This window comes from Typopeltis vanoorti, chromosome 25, assembly GCF_054136105.1.
Source record: "Typopeltis vanoorti isolate ZY-2024b chromosome 25, IOZ_Tvanoo_1.0, whole genome shotgun sequence".
Lineage (NCBI taxonomy): Eukaryota > Metazoa > Arthropoda > Arachnida > Uropygi > Thelyphonidae > Typopeltis > Typopeltis vanoorti.
Genome location: NC_143573.1, coordinates 71154525 through 71182442, shown reverse-complemented (window position 1 = coordinate 71182442; position 27918 = coordinate 71154525). Strand labels below are relative to the sequence as shown.

The window sequence follows — 27918 nt, the reverse complement described above, 5'->3', positions numbered from 1 at the left end:
TCAATATTTGCTGCTCTGTAGGTTCTAACATCCATCAAATTGGATAGGTGTCTTGCATCTTAATAGATGCAAGACAACTATATTTCCAAATGGTTAGCCTGTGTCTATCCTCTTTGCCTATCTTGGCATTAAATCATCTATAATAATTTTTACATCCCTCTTTGGACATTCCCCATAGATCTTATCTAATTCATCATAAAACAACTCTTTTTCAGCATAATTTTCTTCAGTTGGAGTATGTACACAGATAAAACTGTATTAAAAAACTGTCCTTTATTTCGTAACCTACACATTCGAGGTGAGTTTGCTTTGAAGTCCATGATAAGATGTTTTATCCTCTTGTTTACAATGAAACCTGTTCCAAACATGTGATCTTTCTTTTGGCAGCTATAAAAAATAATATGATTTTTCTTTTCCATAATCCTCTCTCCTGTCCATCTCATTTCTTATATAGCCCAAGTATCCTGTATTTATCAAATTGCTCCAGCAGCATTTTTAAAGCTCCAGATCGGTAAAAAAAAAGTACATTCCATGATCCAATTTTCAAATCCTTAAGACATTTGCCATTTTTTCACCATTTAGTCCATTCAACGGTTATTTCTTTAGATTTCATAACAAGTTTTTTTTCAGGGTGGGGTTGTCACCCCCCACTCCCAATCCCCAACCTGGAGGACCAGGCCTCCGTATTTATTATTATTACGGGTATCTCCATGGAGTCAGTAGACTCATCGCGGGATGATGATCCCCAGAGATAGGGTGACCCAGCTATACCCCCCCCCTAGGCACTGGGTACCCATTTTAGTCACCTCATATGACATGCATGGGTTACAGTGGGGGAGGATTTGATCATGGAATGGGAAAATATGTTATGGAATGTCATCCTTGCTAGTGAGAGTGACATGTAGGATGAACAGGAGTGACTTGGAGGATGAATAGATATGCAGATGTATCAAGGAGAAAATAATTCATAAGGTAAGTTATTAAAATAGTCTTAGGAATACATAGGAGCTAGTTAAGAAATATTTATCAGTAGCAATGGAAAATGGCATGCCTCATATGAAAAAATATAACAGGATTTAGTGTAAATTAGATGACTAATGAAATCAAACAGGAAATGCAGATAAAAAAGCAGTTATGGAAAACATATGAAGAGATAAGTGGAGAGCCACTGCACAAGACTGAAAATTAGAAAACAAGAAGAGACTAACACTAAAAGTCAATGAAAATCCAAAAGAATTCTTTTATTATTATTATTATTTTCTTGACCTCCATGGAGTCACCAGACTCATCATGGGAGATCAACACTAGTCAATACAAAGTCTGTCACACCACTCCTTAAATTCATCCACCATTTGCACTTACACCACCTTCTCAGGCAAAGCATTCCATGCTCCTACCACTCTCTATGCAAAAAAAACTCCTTCCTACTCTTTTACTCACTACTTTCTTTTGTAACTTCCAGGGATGGCCCTCTTGTCCTTGTTCTCTCATCTCTTTCTAATATACGAAAAATCTCCTCACTGTTAATCCAATGATAACCCTTCAGCTTAAATGTATCAATCATATGCCCCTTTCTGTTCTATCCAGCAAACTCTGCAGTATACATGCCTTCAGTCTATCCTCATAATCAACATTGTAAAATCCTGATATCTCTGCACCTTCTCAAAGGTTACTTCATCTGCTTCAAATCATGCTGACCAGATCTAAGCACAGAAATTTTTGGTCTGATCAAAGCTTTATATGATGGGACCACCACACTTTTATCACTCATGGTCAATATCGTTCTCAATATTGCAGCAATTCAGAGCAATATGTCCTCTGAACTTCAAACTTCTATCTACAATCACCCCAAGATCCCTTACTTCCTCCACTTCTTCCAGTATAACTCCACCTTTCCAGCTTATTTAAATCCTCTTGAAGAGCCAAAACACACACACATATACACACATAACCCTCCCAATCTTCACATAATTTCCAAACAACTGAATAGCTTCCTGTAGTCTGATGACAATATCATTGTCACTGGAGATATTAGAAAGCCAATCCAATCGATTAGCCTGATATCTTAACCCGTATGATGCAAACTTAAAACCAACTTGTATGTGGCACCCTGTCAAATGCCTTTGCAAATTAAAAAAAAAAAATGACAATGTATGCCTTACCCTCATCCACTACTCTTGTTATTCAATTGTAAAAGATAATCAGATTAGTGAAACAAGAGCACCCTCCAACAAATCCATGCCAGTCTGCATAAATAATACTGTTATGTGACCAGTAGAAGGAGAAATGATTGTGGATAAATGACCTTATGAAATGGGAGTCAAATGACAAATGCAGATGAGAGTGAAGTTGTTGTTTAATTATCACTTTATTGTTATACACCCTCTCTCCAAAAAAGAAACCGAAATTTTGATAGAAAATAAAACACAGGCCAATTATAATTATTCAAATCATTTATTTCAATCAATATGCTCTCCCTCAGCTTCGATACAGCGTTTGGCACAGTCAATTAATTCGTTAAATGAGTTTTTATATCAGTTTTTGGGATACTGTTGAGGGTCATGGTTACTTCCGCTTGAACATTTGCAATGTTGTCATATCACTTTCCTTTCATTGGCAAATGAAGTCGGGAGAAGAGAGAGAAGTCACAGGGTGCTAAATCAGGAGAATACGGCAAGTGATCCAACACACAAACTTGGTTTTTGCTCAAAAACTGTCTCACAATGTTCAAATGATGAGATGGTGCATTATCATGCAAAAGCGACCAGCTGCCTGCATCACGATATTCATGCATTATGCAACAAATTCTTGCTATCGGTTGCTTCAAAACTTCAAGATAAAACTCACCATTGACCGTTTGGCCAGGCGGAACGAATTCTTTGTGGATAATGCCCTTGGAATCGTAGAAACAAATCAGCATTCTCTTTACTTTCGACTTCTCCAAGCGACTTTTTTTCGGATGTCCCTCTTCTGGTGGTCTCCACTCAGCACTCTGGCACTTTGTTTCGAGCTCATACTCAAAACACCACGTCTCATCACTAGTAACGATCGTTTCAAGGAATTTTGGGTCCTTATGAGCGGATTTAATGAGGTCCTTGCAATGTTCAGTTCGATACATTTTATGGTCATTGGTCAACTTGTGGGGAACAAATCGCGAATTCAAGTTATGAAGGCCCAACTCTCAGTCAAACTGTTGTGCACAGTTGATTTTGGAATCCCCAATTCATCTTCAATCAATCTCATGGACGATTTGGGGTTTTTCTTTGATGAAATCATGCACTTTTTGGATGTTAACTTTGCTCAGTGCAGTTTTAGTTTTAAAACCAGTTTACTTAAATGTTTCTATCGTACCCTTCCTATTTTTTCCTATCAACCAACTTTTACAACCTACAAACACTGAATCTATCCTAATAGAGAGCATTCCACTCATCACATGCCTTTGGATTCTCCCACTACTTCCTCATCCCCAAGAAACCAAGGTTATGAGACCTGAACACAGTAATCCAGATGTGGATGTATCAACACCTTATAAAGAAAAATGATAACTTCCTTATTTATTGCTGAAATATAGAACCAAAAAGGCTTCACTTATGCCCCTGTCATGAAAGGTTTGCTTACGCCTGGATCCGCCGAAACTTTTATAGTTTCTATCTATATTCGGCTTTGAATAATTTGAATTTGAATAATTCCTTATTTATGCTTATTAGTGAGTTCTTCAATAACCAAGCAATCCTATGAACTACTTTGTCAACTTAGCAATATGCCCTCATCTTCATCTTCAATTCTCTATCAACAACACCCTCCAAATCCTTAGGTTCATCATTTCCTAGGGTACATTTCCCTCAATGTGGTACGCAGCTTATAAGTTTTTATTCCATAATGCACAACTTTATACTTTTCCACATTAAACTTTGGTATCCATAATCTTTTTTTGCAAATGCAAGTCTATTTAAATCATCATGCAAGCCCTCTACATTGCTTTTATTAACAATTACTCTACCCAATTTTACATCATCAGCAAACAACTCAATATTTCTCTTTAAATCATTCCTATATCATTTATGCACAAATTAAACAGCAGTGGCCCAAGCACAGAGTAATGTAATGGACAACGTCACTTGTTACTGAAGTCTGATCCACCATATACTGCTGGTGATATGGATAAATGGTGGCTGATTGTATCTGTTCATCAGCCACCCTTGTATTCATATCACCAGTTTGGTGGAGATGGAGAGTTGTAGGGTGGGCACCCTCCCTCAATGAGTCTTTGGACTCCCTGGAGGTGTTACGTAATAATAATAATAATAATAATAATAATATATGTTAGGGTTTTCTTTGTTTTTCAGTTCTTTACTTATTTCATCTTGAAATGTTTTTTATTTACTTTTAAATTTTATAGATTCCACTTCACTGTTTTCATTGTTTTTTTTTCTTGAGCTTTATTTTAATTGTCATTAATAGTAATCTGTGGTCTGAGTCACAGTCTGCTCCTGGCATTACTTTCACCTTCTTGACACCGTTTCTGTATCTTTTGTTAATCAGAACAAAGTCTGTTTGGTTTTCTGTGATTCCATCTGGAGCAGTCCAAGTGGGCCTGTGCTTTCTTTTTGTTCATAGAATGTGTTTCCAATTATTAGATCATTTTGGTTGCAAAAGTCCAACAGCCATTCTCTGTCATTGATTTGTCCTATTCCATATAGTCCTATATATTTGCTTATTCTTGTCTTCCCAATCTATGCATTCCAGTCGCCCATCACAATTATGACCTTTCCTTCTTTCCTCTATATTCTTCTATTGTTCCATTTATTTGTTTGTAAAATCCTTCTACTTTGTCTGGGTCTGTGCTAGTTGGTGCATATACTTGCATGATGATGATGAGGTCTTTAGGGTGTGATTCTACAAGTATAAAGATTATATGCTCTGATTTCCTGTATATTGAGAATACAGATTTTTCTAGTTCTTTCTTCAAAATAAAGGCTACACCTTTCCTGTTTTGTTCCCCTGATGTGATGACGTCGTACTGTTTTCCATTTGGGAGACAGGAATCAAATTGGTCTGTGCCTCTCCAAAAAAGTTTCTCCTACTCCTAAGATATTGAGATATTCAGTGATAAATTTTTAAGGGTGTTTCATCCTGAGAAAATTAAGTGTAGAGGACATAGGAGAGGATGGCTAAATTGTGAGTGAGCAGGAGGTATTTAAGGAAATAAATAAAGTTTGATGTCAATAAGGTGACAGGATTTGATGACATATCATTATGCGTGTTAAGGGAATGTTCCAGAGAATTGGCATGGATGTTTAATAAGAATTTTACAACAGCACAGGTTCCAAGGAAGTGGAAAAAAGTTAAAATTGTTCCACTGCATAAAGTTGGTGATAAGGCTGTGGCTTCAATTATAGGCCAATCTGTATATCTGGAGTTGTGATGAATGTATTTGAGAGAATGGGAGAAGTAGGATACAGAATTGGGTTGAAAACAGTGTGGTTATCAGCATGGGTTTGTTAAGACGAGATCATGTTTTACTAAAACAAAGTGACAAATGTCTTGGACAGGGGAGATGCATATACATCAGCATAATTCGATTTTGCAAAAGCTTTTGATAGGCTCCCACATGACAAACTATTAAATAAATTGAAATGTGGGATTGAATAACAGACATCCGAGTTGGATCAGTGACTATCTGTCAGACAGGTACCAGAAAATTGTATATGGGGATGCGGTATCTCATAAGAAGGTCACTAGTGGTGTGCTGCAGGGGTCAATTCTGAGATCATTGTTGTTCAATTTGTATACTAATGATATTGGGATGGGTTTAACTAGTGATATGCAACTGTTTGCAGATGATGCAAAATTGGAGAGAGCAATGCAGAGTCAAGCAGATGTTATGGCCTTGAAGGAGGACTTGAATGGATTGCATGAATTTGCAGGTAAGTGGAACTATTAGTTCAATGTTGTAAAATGTAAAGTTTTGAAATTTGGTAAGCATTAATGGGATACAAAGTATACACTTGGTGGGGGAACTTTAAAGGAGGTAGAGGAAATGAGAGATCTGGGAGTGGTTGTAGTCAAGGACCTGAAATTCAGGGGCCACACTGCCAAGTTGTAAAGACATCACATCAGATAATAGCAATGATGTGGAGGACCCTAACATGCAGAAATAAAGAGACTGTGATGCCATTGTAAAAGGCCTTGATCAAGCCTCATATGGATTATTGTGCACAGATCTGTTAGCAAGGTTTTCATGGTAACAAGGATATGTTGGAAAGGATCCAGGGATGATTCATAAAGGTTGTCAGTGGTCTTTGGAATGTGGAGTACAAGGACAGATTGAGAAAATGCAAATTGCAAAGCTTTGTGAATAGGAGGAAAAAGGGGGAGGGATATGATTGAGACATATAAGCTAGTCAGGGAATGTTATAGGGTGAACATGGAAGAGATTTTTTATAAAATGATAGAGGGAGGGTAGAACAAGAGGCCATCGCTGGAAACTGTATAAACAGGATGTGAGCAGAGGAGTGAGAAGAAGGGTTGGTGAGTGGAATGTATTCCTGAGTGTGTTGTGAATGTAGACACACTGAATCATTTTAAGGCATGATTGAATGAGCATTATGTGCAATAATGTTTATCTCTCATGGTAAGTCTCTGACTCCATGGAGGTCAGATGTTAATAACAATAATAATAATAATAATATGATCCATACCATCCATATCATTCATCATACAGATGATGAATAACAGTAGAAATAATGTACACCCCCTGTTTCAAATCTGCTTTTAAGTCAAACCTCCTGTATCTTCTTCAGTTCTAACTTCCACAAATATACTGTGTGTTCACATATTGTGTATATATATATTGTCTGTTTGGCTGAGTGGTTAGTGTATCCACTCTCTAGCCAAAAGGCTGCAGGTTCAAATTCCGCCATGGGCATGGATGTTTGTGTTTGTCTGTGAAAATACTATAGTAGTAATAGTTGGTGGTAGATGTTGTTGGTGGAGACAGAGAGTTGTAGAGTAGGCACCCTCCTTCGATGAGTCTTTGAACTCTCTGGAGGTGTTAAGTAATAATAATAATAATAATAATATACGCGCACACACAAGTAACATCCGACCTCCATGGAGTCAGAGACTTACCATGAGAGATAAACATTATTGCACATAATGCTCATTCAATCATGCCTTAAAATGATTCAACGTGTTCTACATTCACAACACACTCAGGAATACATTCCATTCACCAACCCTTTCCTCACTCCTCTGCTCACATCCTGTTTATACAGTTTCCAGTGATGGCCTCTTGTTCTACCCTCCCTCTACCATTTTATAAAAAATCTCTTCCATGTCCACCTTATAACATTCCCTGACTAGCTTATATGTCTCAATCATATCCCTCCCCCTTTTTCCTCCTATTCACAAAGCTTTGCAATTTGCATTCTTTCAATCTATCCTCATACTCCACATTCCAAAGACCACTGACAACCTATATGTAAATATACATACATATACAGGGTGTTCGGGATAAATTTGACATATTTATAATTAATTATATTTTTCCGTAAGTTACATGTATTAACACACACTTCTCTTCATTTAAAAGTTTGGACCCTTCTTCACGCACATACAAGATGTCAGAAAGGATGGATAGCTGGAACCCACCTGAATCATGGAAGAGAATAACTTGTATCATGATGATTCGTGCCCGCCATCAAAATAAGGATATTACGACTGCTGCCCAATGCTCCCTGAATACAGTAAAAACAATCAGGCATGAACTAGAGACTTGCAATGGTGACTACGAGGATGTAGCAAGAAGAAAGATCCCTTGCAGACGATCTGATTGCGTTCGTACAGCAGAATTCCTCGCAAATCTGCAGGAACAGGTGTTGAAGAACCCTGGCATTGGAATTCGGGCTTTGTTCGTGGAGTTGCTAACTGTAGTCAAGCCCTGGATAACAAGGGTAGCCAATGGTAGGCCGTATGTATGGCAGCAGGATTCGGCCCCTTGCCACACCTCTGGGAAAAGTCAAAAATGGTTGTCTGAAAATTTCTACGACTTCACCAGTCCAAATGTTTGGCCTCCAAACTCCCCAGACCTTAACCCCATGGATTATTTTGTATGGGGCGCAGTTGAAAAAGACACCAATCGCACTTCCAGTAATACAAAAGCCCAGTTAATGGATAAAATTAAAACAGTTTTTGCGGCCCTTCCCAGGGAGACTGTAGCATCAGCTTGTTAGAGGTTCCGAAGCAGAATTGAAGCTGTGATCGATGCTAATGGTGGTTATTTTGAGTAAATCTTGTTGATAGTATTGTAATTAACTCTGCCTCTAATGTTTTTTTGTCAATTCATTAAATTTAATAGATACAAAGAAGATTTTCTTTTTCCTTACGAAACTGTCAAATTTATCCCGAACACCCGAACTGTATATAGATAGATAGATAGATAGATAGATATAAACACATCACTGACTAGACAAATATATTCAAACCAATGTAAATCAAGTGATCAAATCTATTTACTTGCATATTTGGTCATTGGGTTCCTATTATGATTGAGGAAACACTACAAGAGATTATCTGAGTGATGCAATATTAAAACTTTGGAATGTTGGTTGTAGGGAGAAAGTGAAGATACATAAATTACATAGTTTAATCGGCACTCAGAATAGATATGATATAACAGGATTTTTTATATGAAAGTCTTTTTAGTGAAATACATTGCTGGAGTGTTCTGACATTAGAAACATGAATAAATTTAAATTTAAGTATAACAGATATGTTGCTGGTTGAGTGAGATCTTCTATAAGTTAGTTAAAACACGCGTGCATGAATACACAAAGAGCTACATAGACATTACCTCCTTCCAAGTTTCTTCTGTTTTTAGATTCAATTCAGGACAATTAAGTAAAGCCAGTTCCACTTCTTCAATTAACTAAAAACAGAAAAACAATAAACCTTAATTTCTATCACAAAATAGTATAGAGCTTGATTAATTAATTAATAACAAGAGGAAAAGCTACTGGTAACAGTATATACTTATCTGAATTTTCTTTTTAGTGATTCTCAATCACTAAAAAGAAATCATAAAATTAACCCATCACTAAAATAACACTCACTCATTCAAGAATGAGTGAGTGTTATTTTAGTGATGAGTTATTTAAAATACAGCCAGGTCTCTTTTCATGCGGTAGATATGTTCCACAGAAAACCGCATATAAAAAATCTCACAAAAAAGACCTAACATACGTTGAAAAATTAGGGATATGTTCCATACTTTTCTAAAACCACATAAAATCGAAGCAATGAATTAAAATAAACCTAAAATTGCATAAAAAGTTTATAAAAATTCAGGAAAACAAGAATGCTTAAATTTGTTTTTAAGCTTTATTCATTCAATTTCATTGAAAAGTAACAATTTTTTTTTACATTTTTTTCATCAGAATTATCATCGCTATTAGACAATATTAGGCAACGTTTGAGAACTGATGCGAAATCACTTTCATCACCAGAAGAGATAGTCAGTGCATGAGATCTGTATGGTAAAGGCAATGATTCTTCATAAACAGAATTAGCTTCACCCTCGTTCTGTGCTGATTTTTTTCTTCTGACAATACAATCAGTGATTAAATTTTGCGATGATGATTTTACTAATTTTTTATACAGCTTGCGATATCCAGGCATACAATTCTTCAGCTCATATTGGAATTTAAAGCCTCGTTCAGAATTTGTGTCATTAACAAGAAAATGATTTTCCAATTTATTGCACAGTTCAAGACCTTCTCGAATTATATTTGTAGCGAGGGGAACAGGTTTTCCTTCCACTTCACTATCATTTTCTGGATCTTCAACAATATCTAAAGTTAATCGATATCCAATAATATCGTCATCACTTAAGGCATTATCCACAAACAATTCATCTACATCATTCTGGCTAAATGTATCAAAACCTTCTCCACCAATTTCCTGTGCCAAAGTAATGATTTCAGCTGATGATGTAGATGTTTGCATGGTTGCACTGTTTGCAACTGTTAAAAAAGTTGTTTCTTATTATTATATCTATGTTCTATATTTATTTATCTCTTTATACTTAATTTTAATCTTAATTTTATATCTAGGATTGTTTCCTCTTCAGATACTGGCGAATTTATATTTTGCTGCGCCAGCCAGTATCCTATAGTAGAAAAGATCCTTACTCGGGGAGACAATACTAGATTCTTAGCTTTCTTACCCAATATCCTACTTAACTGCCATATAGATCTAGATTATTGCAGTCGTGACCTAAATCTATATTTATATTCACTCACTAAATCCTTCCTGCCAAAATCAGGTTCTATTTTTATAAGTGGTAATTTGGAATCGTAATCAGGCATGACTCAGGTTCAGGAAAATATGACATGTTTATTGGAATATCTAAAACACAATACAAAATTCATACACTTAATTATGTTCAATACTAAATAAACTCGAACTAAGAGATTAACACATTCGAACTAATTAAAACTTAAAAGGCATGCTAAACACTGTAATTACGCATTGGGATACAAATCAAATGACAATAAGTTAAGCTAAATTCCTTCTAGCAGTATTACGTGTAAGAACAAACTATCAACCATTCTAATGTTACTGAGACTCTAAATTCTACCTTTCATATCGCATCAAGTTAATTCTATCACATACAAATTACAAAAATCTCTCCTAAACAATTCTTCTTACTCACAAATGAGGTTAAATTTCTAAATAGTTACTGTCCACAGAGTTCCTTATTATAAAGTTCTTAATTTCATAATTGTAAACAATCTTCTTTCTTCTAATGAACATTCACATAAAATTAGAACAATAGCACCTTACGATCTTTTTTTTCTCTGCGTCGTTCTGCACCACGTGTTTGTCTGGATATTTCTCATCTATTTTGGCTGTCTGTACCAATGTAGGGGTTACGCTATCTTCATTCTTTCTGCCGGAAATGGACTCAAAATCCTTGCATTTCAGGAACAACTCGATGGAGCTTTCCAGCAACGGCTTGATTCTGCTAGGACTGGAATTTTCTTCCTTCAGCTTTGCATAGAATCCAGCTTTATTTCTTTATGAATACTTGTTGCCCGACATCACAGACTTCATCCCCCCCCCCTTACACGAAACTGCCCACCAACTTCCGAACCACCCAACAGGAAAACGATACGACAAGTGATCTAGAAAAAAGCCCCCGTGTTTCAGGCTCAACTCCCTTTTATACTCCTATAGAGCGCCCTCCTTTTTAGCCCCTTTTTGCACACGAACCTTACTAATTTCACCCTTTTGCTTATCTTTCGTTTCTACGATGCTGATATACTCGGATTCATGGAATTCATGGTTACGTGATTTTCCGAGTAATACCCGCCAGCGTTACGTTGCACGCATGTAGCTTTAGGCCTTCCCGGAATTAATACTTAACAGCTTCATGATGACTCACAATAGATTTTACCTAGCTTAAGTAAGGCTTAAATTTAATTCACATTATCCCTCTTTTTTAAAGACATACAAAAATGAAATCTTAAATTAATCACAATAGCTTAAATATAAGGTGCTTAAATAAAGTATTCAAATTTTTACACAAAGTGAGGAAGTTTCACTTTTAATTACAACTGATGTGCAGGTATTTCTCTATGTTTACCATTTTTATATGTTAGACCCTAAATGAATGATTTCTATCCAAGATTCCTTCATTTAGGATCTAACACAACACATCCAGGCCAAGCTGCTTTCCAGCAAGCATTTAAAGTTTGTGCTCTTATTTCAGCGATAGCAGATGAACATGATTTAAATGGTCCAAAATATAATTTTTTTTCCAAACGTCAGTTATTGTTAATGATTCATTTTCGAGTTTATCCAATATAAATTGAAAAGTGTGCTTAACATAATATTTTTTAAAAGCAGCAATTATGCCTTGATCTAATGGCTGAATAATGCTTATTGTATTGGGTAATTTAGCACTTAGATATTATTATAATATGATAAAATGATAATTTGGAACTTAGTTTTGTGACAGAAATGACAGATTTTCTTATTGCGACTTCATTCTTTTTAATTGCTCTTATAGTAGATTCACCTAAATTAAAATGTTTACCAATTGCCGTAGATCCCTCTCCTTTTGCTAAGCGATCTAAAATTGCAATTTTCATTTCCAAAGAAATTGCTTTTCTTTGGTGCTTTTTTTTCTCCATTGGGCCAAATTAAATCTTTAAAATAAAAATTAGCAAAATTTAGACTTTCGATAATGAAAAGACAAACACTTACTCACATGCAGACTTAAACTTTACGGACACTCACTGCCTACATGTTACTCACGTTACGCTAGAATGTGCTGCAACACGCTGTTCATTATGCACAATGGTACATAAGTTTTGAAGTTATGCGGTGCATAACTTCAAATCCACATAAAAAAGATATGCATAAAAGGAGACCTGAGTGTATTTATCCCACACATGAGAAGTTCAAAAACCTATAGCACATCAATGCCATGTGTGAGGTACAGATAAGATTCAGAAAAAAGAAATCTATTGACTTTTTCTTAAAGAGCTGGAGTTTGAAGTTGTTGGGAAATACATTATGAGGAAGGATATTCTAGAGGACAGAGATAGATGTTATAAAAATAAGGAATAGGAGAAACAGGTTCAATGTGTTTGCAGTTGTACTGAAAAGGGATGTTGAGTAGTTGCAGCTCTTGTTTCAACAGGCCCAACAATAAGTGGAGGAATGATTGCCAATTCACTGGAACAGTGACCACAGAGGTACCTGTAGAAGAGACACAGAGATATATTTTTCTCTGGACAGCATCAAGAATTTTTAGGGAGGTTTTAGGTGATGACCCTAAATCTATGAACAGTATTCTAAGGATAGTTAGATTTGGGATTTATATAGGGTTAGTTGGGTTGGTGGAAAATAGCTTCTTGAGTGAAAAAGAATGCTTAGCATTTTAGAGGCTGAGGAAGCTACTCATGTGATATACTTGTGCCAGGATGGTTGGAGGTAAATGTCAGTCTGAGGAGAGATGATTCATCCTGTCTGGTGGTGTGTATGTGTGTGTATTACTGAGGATAATGGAAGATGAGCTGATATCCCTTTTGCAAGAGAAAAGGCAGGACTTTTGCAGCATTCAAGATGATCAGGTTATCCTTGCTCACTGAAGGATGGTAATGGAGATCAGTGATTAAGACAGTGGTTGCAGATATCTTGATGTAAGGGATGTCTGGGAACTACATGATTTGTCAAAGGAGTAGGATGAATGGAGTATGCCACTGGCAAAACTATGGATAGGAATGGTGGTGATTGAAAGTAGGTCATTTATGTATAAAAGAAAGAGGGTAAATGATTGGAAAATACATTATGAGGAAGGATATTCCAGAGGACAGAGGTAGATGTTATAAAAATAAGGAATAGAGCCCTGAGGCACTCCCACATTGGTAGCAAAAGTCAGAGAGGGTGATCTCAACCATGACATGCAGTGAATGACTAGAAAGAAAATTGGCTATCAAGTGGCAGGTAGACTGAAGGAAGGCAGTTTGCAAAATGGTTTCAATGCCAAACACAATAGAAAGCCATGGAAATATCAAGGGCAACAGAGTACGTTTCTCCCAACCTTTCCATGGCATGCATCCATCAGTGAGTGATGGAATCTATACTGGTAGTCACTGATTGACTGGTAAGCTTGCAGGTAGTAAAGAAGTTGACTATTGATACACTCTCCATTATTGTGGAGGGGATTGAGATAATGGCAATTAGTTGGAAGTTGAATGGTAGGCTTTTATCTCCCTCTTTTTTTTTTTTTTTTTTTTTTTTTTGTAATGGGCTGAATATATGCTTGCTTCCATGTGATGGGATAATAGGTGCTAGCTAAGTATAGAAGACTGAAGAGAAGATTGAGAAAAGGTGTTAGATCTGGAGTGCATTATTTGAGTACAATAGGAGAAATGCTACTGGAACCAGAACACTTTGTAGTGTCCAGGTTATCTAATTTTCTTCTTATGTATTTTTGCTGAAATACCACAGAAGGCATATGGTGCTCAGTTGCTGGCATGGATAGAGGCAATTTGCCTTCATCATCTATGCATGAGTTAGAGTAAAAGGATGGTGATGCAGGAGATCAGAGCAGTGGAAGTGCAAGTGAGCAGAAGTTTCATCCAATGGCTTCATGGTGAGAGATTTTCAGAGTTTGGAGACTGGTAAATTCAGCATGAATGGTACTGAGTAGGGAAAGGAAACCTTGAGCCAGAGGAAGTCAAAAGCAGGAGATTCTAAATTTGGCATTCTCTAAAAGGCAATGTCAGATTGACAAAGGCGGAGGTGCTACTCTTGTGAAATGAACTATGAAAAGTATAATTTGGGCATTGAAGGTGACCTATGGTTGATGTAGCTGCAATTGGGTTTCTGTTAATAGGAGGAGGTCTGGTTTGGATGTCTGTAAGTGGTGATGAATGTCATTTATGTTGAACTTTATGCCAAAGATTTTTGTAAAGTAGATGTGAAAATGATGTGATACGATGATTTTTTTGGGGTAGGGATTCTAGAATTTGGAAACTGGACTTGGTTTCATTTGTTTGGGTGAACTGGTTGTATATGGAGATTTATTTTAACTGCAATGTTGTCATCATTGTTTGTTTCATTTTTAGTTTAGTGTTATATGAAAGGAAAGAGTGAGGAAATGAAGCAGGAGGAGATAGACTTGTAAACATAACACTCATACAGGAAGTGGACACTGAAAGGCATCCTTACCTTTCAGTGTCCTTGACAGTGCAGCCAACATATCTCTTAATCTCTCATTACTGATGGCTTTGGGCATGTATACTATCTAGGGGCTAGACTGCATCACCACTACTTTAATTGATGTACCCTTGAAAAGGAGAAGGTTCTGGGTCAATAAATATGTTAGGCATGCCCTTAAAGGGTATCACTCATGATGCATGGAGAAGACAGGAGGGAGCAACAGAGACTGGAACCCATACTCTGGAGGCCAAACATGGCCTTTGCCACTCAGGTCTTCAATGAGCAGTAGGTGAAGAGGTGATATAATAAAGATAATGATTATCTGGAATCATTTTCTTTATTTCATGGTGCCTTCTAGCACCTTCCAACTCACTCGATAAATTCATTACACAGTCATTCGTATGCTGATGATGTGATTGCAACATATTATTGTGAAGGCACAATATATCTAGGATTAATTCATACATGGCTGATTCTCAGATGCAAACAACTTGGCTGGTAGCAGGACCCTAGCCATGTACTGGCAAGACCATGCTTATGATAATTATCCCTGGAATAGGAAGAAAGAACAAGAGATTATTTGAAGATGTGAGGATAACATACAGAATTTATATATATATATATATATATATATTTGGAAAGTCATTGTGGAAAGAGTGTTTTTCTGAATTTCAGGTATAACAAAAGAGCACACTACAGTGCAACTCAATGAAAGGCCGTTGAAAATTCCTGTGAAAAGATAAGTTTTATTTTTTTAGTAAAGTAGATATTTGGATTAGTGTTTTGCTGTAGTTTTGTTTATTTTTCATAGCTTGGTATAACCGAGTGACTGTAGACTTCTGTATCTGAAACAGACATTTACAAAATGAGTTCCAAAGACTGAGATAAGGGAGGGTATTGATATGTCAAAAGTGTGTGTGGTATTCTGTTGGACTATGAGTTATTGTAAATGCAAATCAGCAATTAAAGATTATGCACTCCATCAGCCAGATGGAAGGAAAGGGTGCATAAAAAAAGTGAATGTGGCTTCATGGAGAGATTGAGAGCAGTTGACAATGGGGAGGATATGCTGTAAGTAAGCAAGAGGTGTATGGGGAGTTGAGCAAACTTGATGTGAATAAGCCTGTGGGACTTGATAAAATATCACCATGTATTCCGAAGGAGGAATGTGCCAGGTAGTTGACATCTGCCTTGACATATTTTTTTAATATGAGTCTTGCACTGAGTTGAGTTCCAAAGGAGTGAAAGTAGGGCAAGTTGTGTTGCTTCATAAGGGAGATGACAGAACTCAGGCATTAAATTATAGGCCTATCTGTGTGTCAGATGTTGTGGTTAAGTTGCTGGATAAGCTGGTGAGAACTTGGATCCAGACGTGGGTTGACAACAATGGTATTATCTTTGATGGACAGCATGGATTTGCTAAAGGGAGGTCATATTTTAGTAATCTACTTACTTATTGCAATAAGGTGATGGCTTCCTTGGACAAGAGAGAATGATACACAGTAGTATACTTAAATTTTAAGTATATGTTGATAAGTTGATAGTCAAAATAGAACAGATGGGGTTGGATATTAGATTAGTGCATTGGATCGGAGACTGGGGAAACAATATCCTGGAAGAGGAAAGTCACTAGTGGTGTACCTCAGGAGTCTGTTTTAGGGCCAATTACCGTTTAACTTGTATGCTAATGATATTGGCAAAGATTTGGATGGAAATATTCAGTTGATTGCAGATGATGCAAAGTTGGGACGAACCGTGAAGAGCAGAGAAGATGTTGTGGCCTTACAAGAAGACTTGAATAAATTGAGCAAACTTGAATGAATGGGCACAGGAATGGAGATATGAGTTCACTGTTGTGGCATGTAAAGTTTGAAAATTTGGGAAACAAAGATGAAATGTAGAATTTATCTTTGTTGGGGATATATTGTCAGAGGTGGAGGAAATAAGGGATCTTGGAGTGATAGTGATCTGAAATTTAGGGGACACATTACCAAAATTGTGAGGACAACACAAAGATTCTGGGAATGATGCGGAGTACACTGATTTGTAGAAGTATGGAGATTCTTGTTCCATTTTATAAGGCTTTCATTAGACCCCACATAGACTACTGTGCAAAGATTTGGTCACCTGGTTTTCAAAAGGACAAAGAGATGTTGGAAAGGGTCCAGAGGCAACTGACTAAGGTAGTTTCTGACTTCTGGAAGTTGAATATGAGGAAAAGGTGAGAAGATGCAATTTATAGAGTCTAGTGGATAGGAAGAAGAGAGGTGATATGATAGAGACCTACAAGTTAGTAAGGGTTTGTTATAGGTTCAATGTTGGAGAGATTTTACAGCAAACGGTGGGAGAACCAGAGGTCATCCCTGGAAGCCGTATTTTGCATGCCTTACCTGAGAGTTTGGTGTCTTCAGAGAGTTTGAGTGTGTTTAGAGCACAGTATGATGAGCTGTGACAAAAGTACCTCCTAGATGATCTTTGATTACATAGGGTCTTTGGTAATAATAATAATTGTTGGAGCAAATGACCGTATGAATCATGAAACAGAAGTGAGCATTATCACGTGAGCATATGCTTGTATAAAGTATATGCTTGAAAGTATAGCTGATGAAACAAAAGTCAGTGACAATGTGCAATCAAATGAAAGAAGGAATAAGGAAATGAAAGAAATGAATGATAGACTGAGAGATAGTGTAATTGACAGGATACAAGACTCAAAAAATGAATTAATCAGAATAAGAAGTGAAATGAAAAATATGAGTAGTGAGATGATAGTTTGTTGGATAAAAATGGAAGTGCATACAAAACAGTAGAATGAAGGAAAACAGAGAAAAAGAGGTGATGAATGATTTGAGAATAGTGATTCCATTATTAGTGATGTGGTAAATGAGAAATTCCATAAAGTGTGTTTTCCAGGAGGGAGAATTAGAAGGATAATTAATGAATTAGATATAAGAAGCAGACAAGCAAGCAAGTTGTTGGAAGTTTTTCACTTGATTATATTATAAATTAAAGATATCAAGAAATTATATACTTGGTTTAACATGTCCGCAAGGAGATGCGCTTTGCATTATGAGATAATAAGGCAAGTGATGTGAAGTCATACCACCTTTGCCACGAGTTGCCACAGTCCTGAAGATACTTCAGGCACAAACTTTGTTTGCTTGCATTTGGATAATGGATTAACCAAGTATATAACTTCTTGGTATCTTGAATTTATAAGCAAGCAAGTTGTAGAGTGATTGTTGGAACAAATAACTTGGATGGACATAAAGAGAATACAAGGATGGATATCAGGAGGATGTTGAGGAGAGTGAAAGAAAATAATGTGGTTGGAAAATTAGTCAGTGTGTTGCTGAGGTATAATATTGATGAGTTGAGATGTAGAGTAGAGATCGTGAATGGTATATCACACAGCTGAGTGAGAAGGATGGAAATGTAAAACGGTAATAGCATTTAAATAGGTTTGGTATCAGTCAATTAGAGAGACTGTTGTTGCAAGAAGGAGCAATGAGTGATGTGAGCAAGTGAGCTGCGGAAGCAAGAGGTGAAGTAGTACTCTGAGTGATGATAACAGAACAAGAATGCAAGATAGACAGGGAAATGGGGAGAGTTGGGGGGGGGGTAGTCAGTGTGAAAATGGGATGGCCTAATATATACAGTGTGTAGTTGAGTCTGAAGAGATAGAGTAAGTAGTAATAAAGGCATTTGGGAATGGTTAGGTGTGGGGAAATCAAAACCTACAAATAGCATAGACAGGACTAGTTATAAACCTAAAAGTGAACTGTTGTGTTTATTTAAAAATGTTTATTGACTTTATTAACCTAAAAATTATTGGAATAAGTGAAACATGGTTGGATAAGGATGGTGTCCTGATGGGAATAGAAATGGAAGGATATGATGTTTTCGTGAGGATAGAAAGGACAAGAAGAGAGGGAGGGGGCACTGTTGTTGATACCAAGCAAAGTGTGTCCACACAAAGTGGAGATACAAGATGTAAATAATAGCAATGGTTTTGAGTCAGTATGGTGTGAGGGAGAGGTTGACAAGAAGAGATATCTACCTGGATGCTGCTATACGAGGAGATGAGTACTGTTGATGATAGCTGATGAGTTGCAGCCAAAGAAATTAGTATATCAAGAGGATAAATGTGTGTATGATAGTTCAGTTGAGGTGGTCTGGTGTGAAATAGTGACCAACGCAACCAAATATACAGCTGGTTGCTACTATAGGCCAGGGGGTACAGGTGGTGATATTGATTAATGCATCAGCAAATTAGTGCAATGAGTGTAGGGTTAGTGATTATTATAGGGGATTTTAATAATGATGATATCAATTGGAAGGAAGAAATATCATGTAGCAAACAGGAAATGGATTTCATACACCTTGTAAGAGATAATTACTTGAAACAGCACATAACTGAAGGGACTCATGGTGTGAGAGTATTGGATCTGGTCATAGGTTCAGAGGGCATATGCATAAGTAAGGTGTCCTTGTTACCTCCAATTGGTGAGAGCGATCATGTGGTATTGACTTGGGAGGTTGCAAAATTTGTGGATTTCTCTCTTAAGAAGGGGGGGGGGTATATACAGAACTACAGATTAGGTAATTATAACAAGCTTCGGAGTGAGCTTACATCCGTCCCATGGCTGAACATATTGCAGGGGAAAGATGTTAGCAATGAATGGGATATAATCAGTGGATATCTGAGGAAGGCAATATCAGAATGTAGTCAAGACAAACAAGGCAGGCGTTAGATGGATGAGAAGTAGTAGTATCAGGCTAGATCTGCAAAAAAAGAAAATGTTATGGAGAATTTACAAGGTGATCAGTACACCAATGAGCAGTACAAGGCTCAAGCTAGGAAGTTACCAGCATAGTAAGAAAAGCTAAATCAGATTATGAGAAGACCTTAGCCAACGAGATCAAGGGTAATCCCAAAGAGTTCTTCCAATGAGGCAAGTAGAAGGAAGAATGAATTTGGAAGCATAACCTTAGTGGGTGCTGATGGTATTGAGGTGACAAATTCAGATGTAATAGTAGAATTACTGAGTGATCACTTTTCAAAAGTCTATCACCCGAGTGAGGATATTTCTGTACCTGTAGCAATAACTGATGTGAGAATTGAAGTTAATAAATCAGAGGTACTTAGTATATTGCAGAATTTAAATGCAAACACTGCTGTAGGTTTAGATGGAATATCAGCTCGGGTGTTGCATAAATGTGCAAAGGAATTGTGAACACCTCTTACTTGGTAACTTAAGTTTGAACTCTGGTATGCAGGGGAGCATGCCAGTAGTGTCTGGCACCTGTGTGCAAAACTTTAGTTGGCACCTCTATACCCCTTCCCCCCAATAAAAAATCACTTTATAAAAACGTATCAGTGAGTAAAAATGAAATACAAAATATATTAATTATAAATTTATTGAAGAAAAAGCAGAAATTACAAAAAAATGTATAAAAAAACAATAAACATACAAGAAGGGTACAAAAACAACAAAAATAATTTGGAAAACAATAAAGTAATTTATGTTATTTGGTAAGAAAATCAGTTGTGAATTGCACCTTATATAGTTTTTAAGTAAATTAACAGATAAACTTACAGTTTTATAAAAACAAAAATATTAAATATTTTTTGGTATAAAATTAAACTAACTATATTTTATTTGGCAAGAAAATCACTTTGTCATTTGTACTTTGTATAGGTTTAAATAAGAAACAGATAAACCTACAAGTATATAAAATAGGAACATATTAAACATGATTGGGTAAAGAAATAGGTAAATAAATATTTAAACAGAAAGAAAAATCACTTAGTGAAATGAACATTTCTAGTTTTCATTAACAAAAATTCTAGAATAATATCACGTATATCAAGTTGGTCCAAAATATCTGACTCTATTGATATAATGGCAAGATTTGAAAGTCTGTGTTGTGCCATTGTGGAGCATAAGTAGTTTTTAATAATTTTAAGTTTAGAAAAGGACCGTTCCACAGATGCTACAGATACCAGTAATGACAAAAGAATCCGAACAGCAATTGTAAAGTTTGGATAAACTGTGATTAAGTCGTCTGAATAAATATACTGAATTATCTGATATATATCATTTTTAAAATTAGAAATAAATGGTTGACAGTGTAAAATTTCTTTGCATAAATCATCTGCATCGATGTCTGAATGATTCTCATGCCGTAACTTTTTACTACAAGATAATAAATCTTCTTTATTTTGTGAAGTTCTATATAAAGTTAAATAAAGAAATATTCTTTATTTATTTCTTTATTTGTTAATATAATATTCTTTATATTAACAAATACAAAAACTGAAATGAATTCATATGTTCTTTTAATAAAGTAAATCTTTCTTGCAAAGATTCTAATGTTTGATCTATTATGCAGAGAAAAAAAATTTACTTTAAATGAAATTTCAGGATCTACTATATTTTCATTTTCATGTTCATAATCAAATTGTGTTGTCTTTTTACGTTGCCTTAGTGGTCTACTACTACAAAATACAGATTCTGTGTCAAATTTTGCTGCAATTAATTTTGAGCTTTCTACAATTGAAAGTTTCATCAGACCTATATTCATTTAAAAATTGATTTAGATCATTCAATGCATCTAAAGCAAGTTGGAGATTCATAGATGAAGACTGCAGTATTTTACTGACAAACTTCACTTTATTTAAAATATTATACCAAATCTTTGGCACCTTTACTATCCTGGCACCTGTGTGCGTTGCACATATTGCCACCGTGCCCCTGCTGGTATGGTCCCTAGGGAGTGGAAGGAAGGCGAAGTGGTTACTTTGCGTAAAAGGTGGCTCTAAGACTGCAGTAGTTACTTACAGACCAATCACCATCTTGGGAGTGGTGGTAAAAATATTTGAAAAGTTGGTTAAGGACAGAATTCAAGAATGGGTGGATCAGAATATGATACTCTATAGGGGCCAACATGGTCTTGTTAAAGGTCGATCCTGCCGTAGCAATTTATTAACTTTTTATAATAGAATGAAATCTGAGTTGGACAAGGGAAATGGTTACACAGTGATAGTACTGGATTTTGCTAAGGCTTTTGATAGGATACCCCATGGAATACTGATGTGCAAATTAGAGCAGATGGGGATGGATACTAAACTGGTGATATGGATAAGAGAATGGTTCAGGGAGAGATACCAGAAAGTAGTGTATGGAGGAGCAGAGTCCAGGATGAGGGCAGGTAACCAGTGGTGTACCTCAAGGGCTCTGTGCTTGGGCCATTATTGTTTAATTTGTACATAAATGATATAAGAAATGGCTTGAAGGGAGATATTCAGTTGTTTGCTGATGATGCAAAGTTGAGTAGTGCAATAAAAAATAAGCTGACAAAATGGACAAAAGGTAATGGATGTCAGTTCAATGTGGAAAAGTGTAAAGTTATGCATTTTGGGATTAAAAGATTACCAGCTGTGTACCACATTGATGGAACGGTAATCCAAGAGATTGATAAGTCTAGGGACTTGGGGATGTTGGTGGATAGGGAGATGAAGTTCATAGGGCACATTGCTAAGGTGTCCAAGAATGCACATAGAATTACTTGGTTATTCAAGAACACACTAACATCCAGAGATAAAGGAGTTATTATTTCCCTTTATAAGGTGTTGATACTTCCACATATGGATTATTGTGCTCGAGTTTGGTCATCTGGATTCCTTGGAGACGAGGAGGTTGTGGAGAGGGTTTAGAGGAGAGTGACTAAGTTGGTGAGTGATGTAAAAAATGTTCCCTACATTGACAGATTGAGAGTGTGTGGATTGCAGAGGTTGGTTAACAGGCAGAGAAGAGGGGATATGATAGAACCATTTAAATTACTAAAAGGCTTTTATAAGATTGATGCAGGGGAAATATTTCAGCTGTGTGTAATAGTGATGGAAGAACAAGAGGTCATCCCCGGAAATTAGGGAAAAGTGTGATTAACAAGGGTATGAAAAGGTTAACAAGGGTTGATAGATTTTTTGTTTGGAGGATGGTGAGTGTGTGGAATGCATCGCCTGACTCATTTGCGAGTTCTTCATCTGTAAACGAATTCAAAAAGACATATGATAGATATTGTTTTGATAGTTTGGGTCCCCCGCAATGAGTCTACTGACTCCATGGAGATATCTGTAATAATAATAATAATAATATAGGTAAGGGAATACTGAGTGGTGATGAAGAAATGTATATGCACCTTGTTTTAGTGAACAAAGGGAAGGCTGATTATTATGGATGATTTTAATTATAGAAGTACAGATTGGAATTCAGAAATAGCCTTTGGGAATAAGGAAAATGAATTGCTTCAGTTCTTAAGAGAAAACTATCTTAGGCAGTATGTAAAGGAGAGCACATGGGGATTGAGAGTTTTCGATCTGATCATTTCATTAGTGAATGTGATGAAAATAAGGTTTCGCAACTCCCTCCGAATAGTGAGAGCAGTCATGTAGTGATCACCTGGGTTGAAGCTACCCATATGAAGACTTCTGTGAGGAAAGGGTATATGTGTAATTAAAAGGCTGGTGATTATGAAAAGCTTAGGAGACAGCTTGGAGCTATAGCATGCAATGAGGTGTTAAGCAGGAGGGAGATAAATGTTGTGTAGGAACTGACCAAAAGATATTTAACAACATCGATGTGTGAATGTATTCTGAAGGTCAAAATACTGTATAAAGTAGGTGTCAAATAGATGAATAAAGGGATTAAGAATGAAACTTGGAAGAAGAGGATACTGTGGAGGTAGTATGAATGAATAATCATAACAATCAATTGCATGAGGAGTAAACGAGCAGGCCAGGAAGGAAAGCAAAAGTGCAGTAGGAGAGAAATTAGCAAATCAGACCAAGAAAAATCCTAGAGAGAGTTTTTCAGATATGTCGCAAGTAGAAGGAAGATTATTTATGGTGAGATGATGTTAATGGATGAAAATTGTTGAATAGTAACTGCTGCAGTTGAGGTATTCAGTGAACAATTTATAAGAGTGTTTCATCCTCATCAGGGTGAAATCACAAGAAATTCCATTGTAGAGTGAGCAGGCAGTATACACATTTTAAGAGAATGTTCCAAGGAATTAGCTGTAGCATTGGTTTGCCTATTTAATAAGAATCTTACAACAGCACATGTCCCCAGAGAATAGAAAGAAGATAAAATTGTTCCATTGCATAAAGTTGGTGATAAGGCTGAGGATATAAATTATAGGCTAATCTTTATATCTGGAGTTGTGGATAAGGTATTGGAGAGATTAGTGAGAATGAGGATCTAGAAATGGGTTGATAGCAGCAGTATTTTCTCTGATTGTCAGAATGAGTTCATTAAAGGGAGATCGTGTTTTACCAACTTACTTATATACTATAACCAGGTGACAAACGTATCAGACAAGGGAGATGCATATGCAGTGGCATACTTAGATTTTGAAAAGGCTTTAGATAGTCTGCCATATGACAAGCTGTTAAATGAATTGAAGCAGGCAAGGTATTGAACATGGTATTCCCCACAGTATTAGACAACAGACTAGGTTGGATCAGTGACTGCCTGTGTGGTTTTAGAAAGTTGTATATAGGAATGCAGCAGCCCAAAAGAGGAAAGTCACTAGTGGTATGCTATAGTGGTCTGTAATGAGGCCACTGCTGTTTTTGTAGATTAATGACATGGTGAAATGCAACTGTTTGCAGATGATCCAAAATTGGAAAGAACAATGCAGAGTGGAGCAATGTTACATGAATACTTGAGTAGATTGTATGAATCAGCAGGTAAGTACAACTATCAATTTAATGTGGCAAAATGGAAGGTTTTGAAATCTGAGAAGCAACTATGGGATGCAAAATATATATTCATGGGGGAACTTTAAAGGAGATAGAGGAGATGAGAGATCTAGGAGTGGTGGTTGACAAGAAACTGAAGTTCGGCGGCCACATTGCACAAGTTGTGAAGTAATCACGTTGGATAATGGCAATAGTTCGGAGAACCTTGACATACAGAAATAAAGAGGCTATAATTCCATTGCATGAGGCCTTGATCAGGGCTCAAATGAATTATTGTGCACAGATTTAGTCACTAAGTCTTAATTCTTCTTGTAGATAGGACTATTAAATTATTTAAGGAATTTACAACATATACTGGAATATTAATTAAAAGAAACCTTAATAAATATCTCCTATATTTCTTAGGTCTTAATGGTGACAAAGATATGTTAAAAAGCATTCAGAGAAGATTTACAAAGATGGTTACCGGTCTTTATACCGGAGTATAAAGACAGATTGAAATAATGTAATTTGCAAAGCCTCGTAAATAGGAGGGATATGATTGAGACAATGTAAGTTGGTCAGTGGTTGTTACCATAGTTAACATGTAAGAAATTTTTCAGAGAATGGGAGAGGGGGAGTAGAACAAGAGGCCATCGCTTGAAACTGTATAAGGAGGATGTAAGCAAAGGAGTGAGGAGCAGGTTCTTTGCATGGAGAGTCATTGGTGCATGGAATGCATTGCATGAGTCACTTGTGAATGTAGACACATTGAATCAGTTTAAGACAAGGTTAGATAAGCTTTGTGTGTGATAGTGTGCACCTCCCACAATGAGTCTCTGACTCTACGGAGATCAGTGTTAATAATAATAATATTAATAATACATGATTCTACATCTTGCTGGAAGAAAGCCATTCATGCTAAATTAAATGCCACCTATTATTATTATTATATCATCTCTATTATTTTCTCTTTATTATTATTATCTCTATTATTTTAGAGGATTAAAGATGTGGAAATCACAAAGGAAGAAACCAAGATTATGTACAGGATGTTCCATCACCTTACAACCAATATGATAAACTTTTCCTGGATGATTTGTGCAATATGATGTACTGAATTGGGAGAGAGATAGCAGATGAAGCTTTTATACAAAAAAGATATACATACATTCACATACATTATAGTCTGCATGTGAGACTATAATATTATGTGATTGTTGTTATTATTATCCTAAGATCCCATGGAGTCACTAACTCATCTAATAAGTCCCTTTTGTCATAGAAAGCTCATCATAGCATACCTTAAACACATTGAAATTCTCTGAAGATTCTACACTCTCAGACAAGGCATTCCAATCACTCACAATTCTCTATGCCAGTGTTTCTCAAAGTGTGGTACGCGTACCCCCCCCGGGGGTACGTGAAAGGTCGTTAGGGGTACGTGACAATTTTCGGCTATGCATAATTAAAGGAGTCATTATATTTTTCAACAAACAGTGCAATTAGAGACAACCGGGATAAAACGGCACTAACTAATGAATCACATCCCCTCTCCAACAGAAACTACTGTATAGACCAAGCAAAACCATATGTTGCCGGTGGAACATATGGTTTTGCTTGACACCACCTCCGTCGTTAATGTGTTAAAACTGAGAAATATATAGTGAATGTTCAGATATTATGGAATTCGGTTGAAGGGAATTAGCATTTCAACTCGACTGTTGAAATGCTAATTTGTCTTTGCTTCGCGCGATCTTTTGTTAATATCGCACCAATCATATGCAGTTCTTTGCTGCTCTATGTATCTCAATTCTTGTAAATTGCTGGTAATTTTTGCTTGAAATAATTGGAAAGAAGATGACCTATTTGGGTAGATGATTTTGACAATGCACAGAAAGAAACTGTTCTCGATGCCAAAAGTAGTGATAGCGAGTAGGAGCTTCTTAGTGAGTCGCACCATTTTCAGTTTTTTTCTGAAAACTTTAGTTTCCGAAAATTCCCACACGTATCTCGCAACACGATTTTTTTAGTTTTAATTTTGGGAAAAAAGTTTGAGTTATATTCGAGTAAATACAGTATTTTTTTTAGCTTTCAAATTCTCATGTATGGATCATTGGTTAAAGATTGGATTTATAAAACCCCCAAAAGAGAGCAATATAACAAATACAAGTAGCTGTAAGCAACAAGAAAACGTTGATATTGCATCTGGGTCAAATGAAATTGATGAGTGTGTCGTCTGACATCTCTAGAGAACCAAAATTTAAAAATAAATCATATTTTTTGTTTATATGAACATATAAATTCAAATAAAATAGATATTTAATTTTAATTAATATTGTGATTAAAATTAATTTAATTGAATTTAAATTAATTTATTAATTTAAAATATTAATTTATTTATTTTTAATTAATTAATGAATTTATTTTTTAATTAATTAGGGGGTACTTGGTAATAATGAAAATTTAAGAAGGGGTACGTGATATTTGGGTGGTTTATCAGGATTTTGTAGGCTTCCATAAATTTCCTTTCATACCAGGTTTTTGTATGGTGTAAAGAGAGGGTGCTTTTCCAGTTGATTTGGTATAAGGTGTTGAGCTCATGATCTGAGAGGCCTGCTTCACCATAATGATTATATTTAATGTGTCTAATGTGTTCTTTCTTACATATAGGGATTGTCTGTCCTGTTTCACCAATGTACGGTAAGTTACAGGTGCAGCGGATGCAATAGACTCCAGGATGTGTCAATGGGAGGAGAGGATCCTTAGAGGAGCTGAATATGGTTTTAAGTTTAGTGGGTGGCTTAAAGGTGGCATTGAGGTTATAATGTTGTACGATTCTGTTGATTTTTTCTGATAACCCTTTAATGTATTTGATAGCTATGGTTTTATTGTAATCTAGATTTGTTTTTGTTGTTGTTTTATGGAGTATTTTATTAATAGTAGTAATACAGCCATGGGCTCACCACTATCCCCCCCCCAATTGCTAACCTCTACATGAAAACCTTTGAGCAAAGGGTTCTTGATTCCGCCACGCTAAGACCGACAGTCTGGCTTAGATATGTTGATGACGTGTTCGCGATCTGGCTGCACAGGCGACAAATGCTAAACACATTCCTTAGCCACCTGAACAAACAACACGAATGCATACAATTTACCATCGAAATCGAAAATCAAAACTCGCTCCCGTTCCTAGACACACTAGTCACACGTCTTCCTTCAGGCAGTCTATCCTTCACGGTCTACCGAAAACCGACACACACACGGGCCAATACATACATGCTAATTCATACCACCACCCATCACAAAAATATGGAGTCATTAACACCCTTAAAAACAGAGCTACAACAATTTGCTCTAACCAGCAAGCCCTGAAACAAGAACTAAAAATCATCAGCGACACATTCATAAATAATGGCTATAACAAAAATACT

General features: G+C 36.3%; 1 protein-coding gene across 5 annotated transcripts in view; it reads right to left on the bottom strand.

Annotated features, from left to right (window-relative positions):
* Positions 1 to 27918, bottom strand: part of LOC150092840 (dynein axonemal intermediate chain 7-like) — a 497248-nt gene that overhangs the window by 313620 nt on the left and 155710 nt on the right. For all 5 annotated transcript variants that reach the window (XM_090414468.1, XM_090414470.1, XM_090414471.1 and 2 more), the window contains one exon: positions 8855 to 8929. In XM_090414468.1, coding sequence (XP_090270594.1) covers positions 8855 to 8929 — 75 coding nt within the window. The remainder of the gene's footprint in view (positions 1 to 8854; positions 8930 to 27918) is intronic.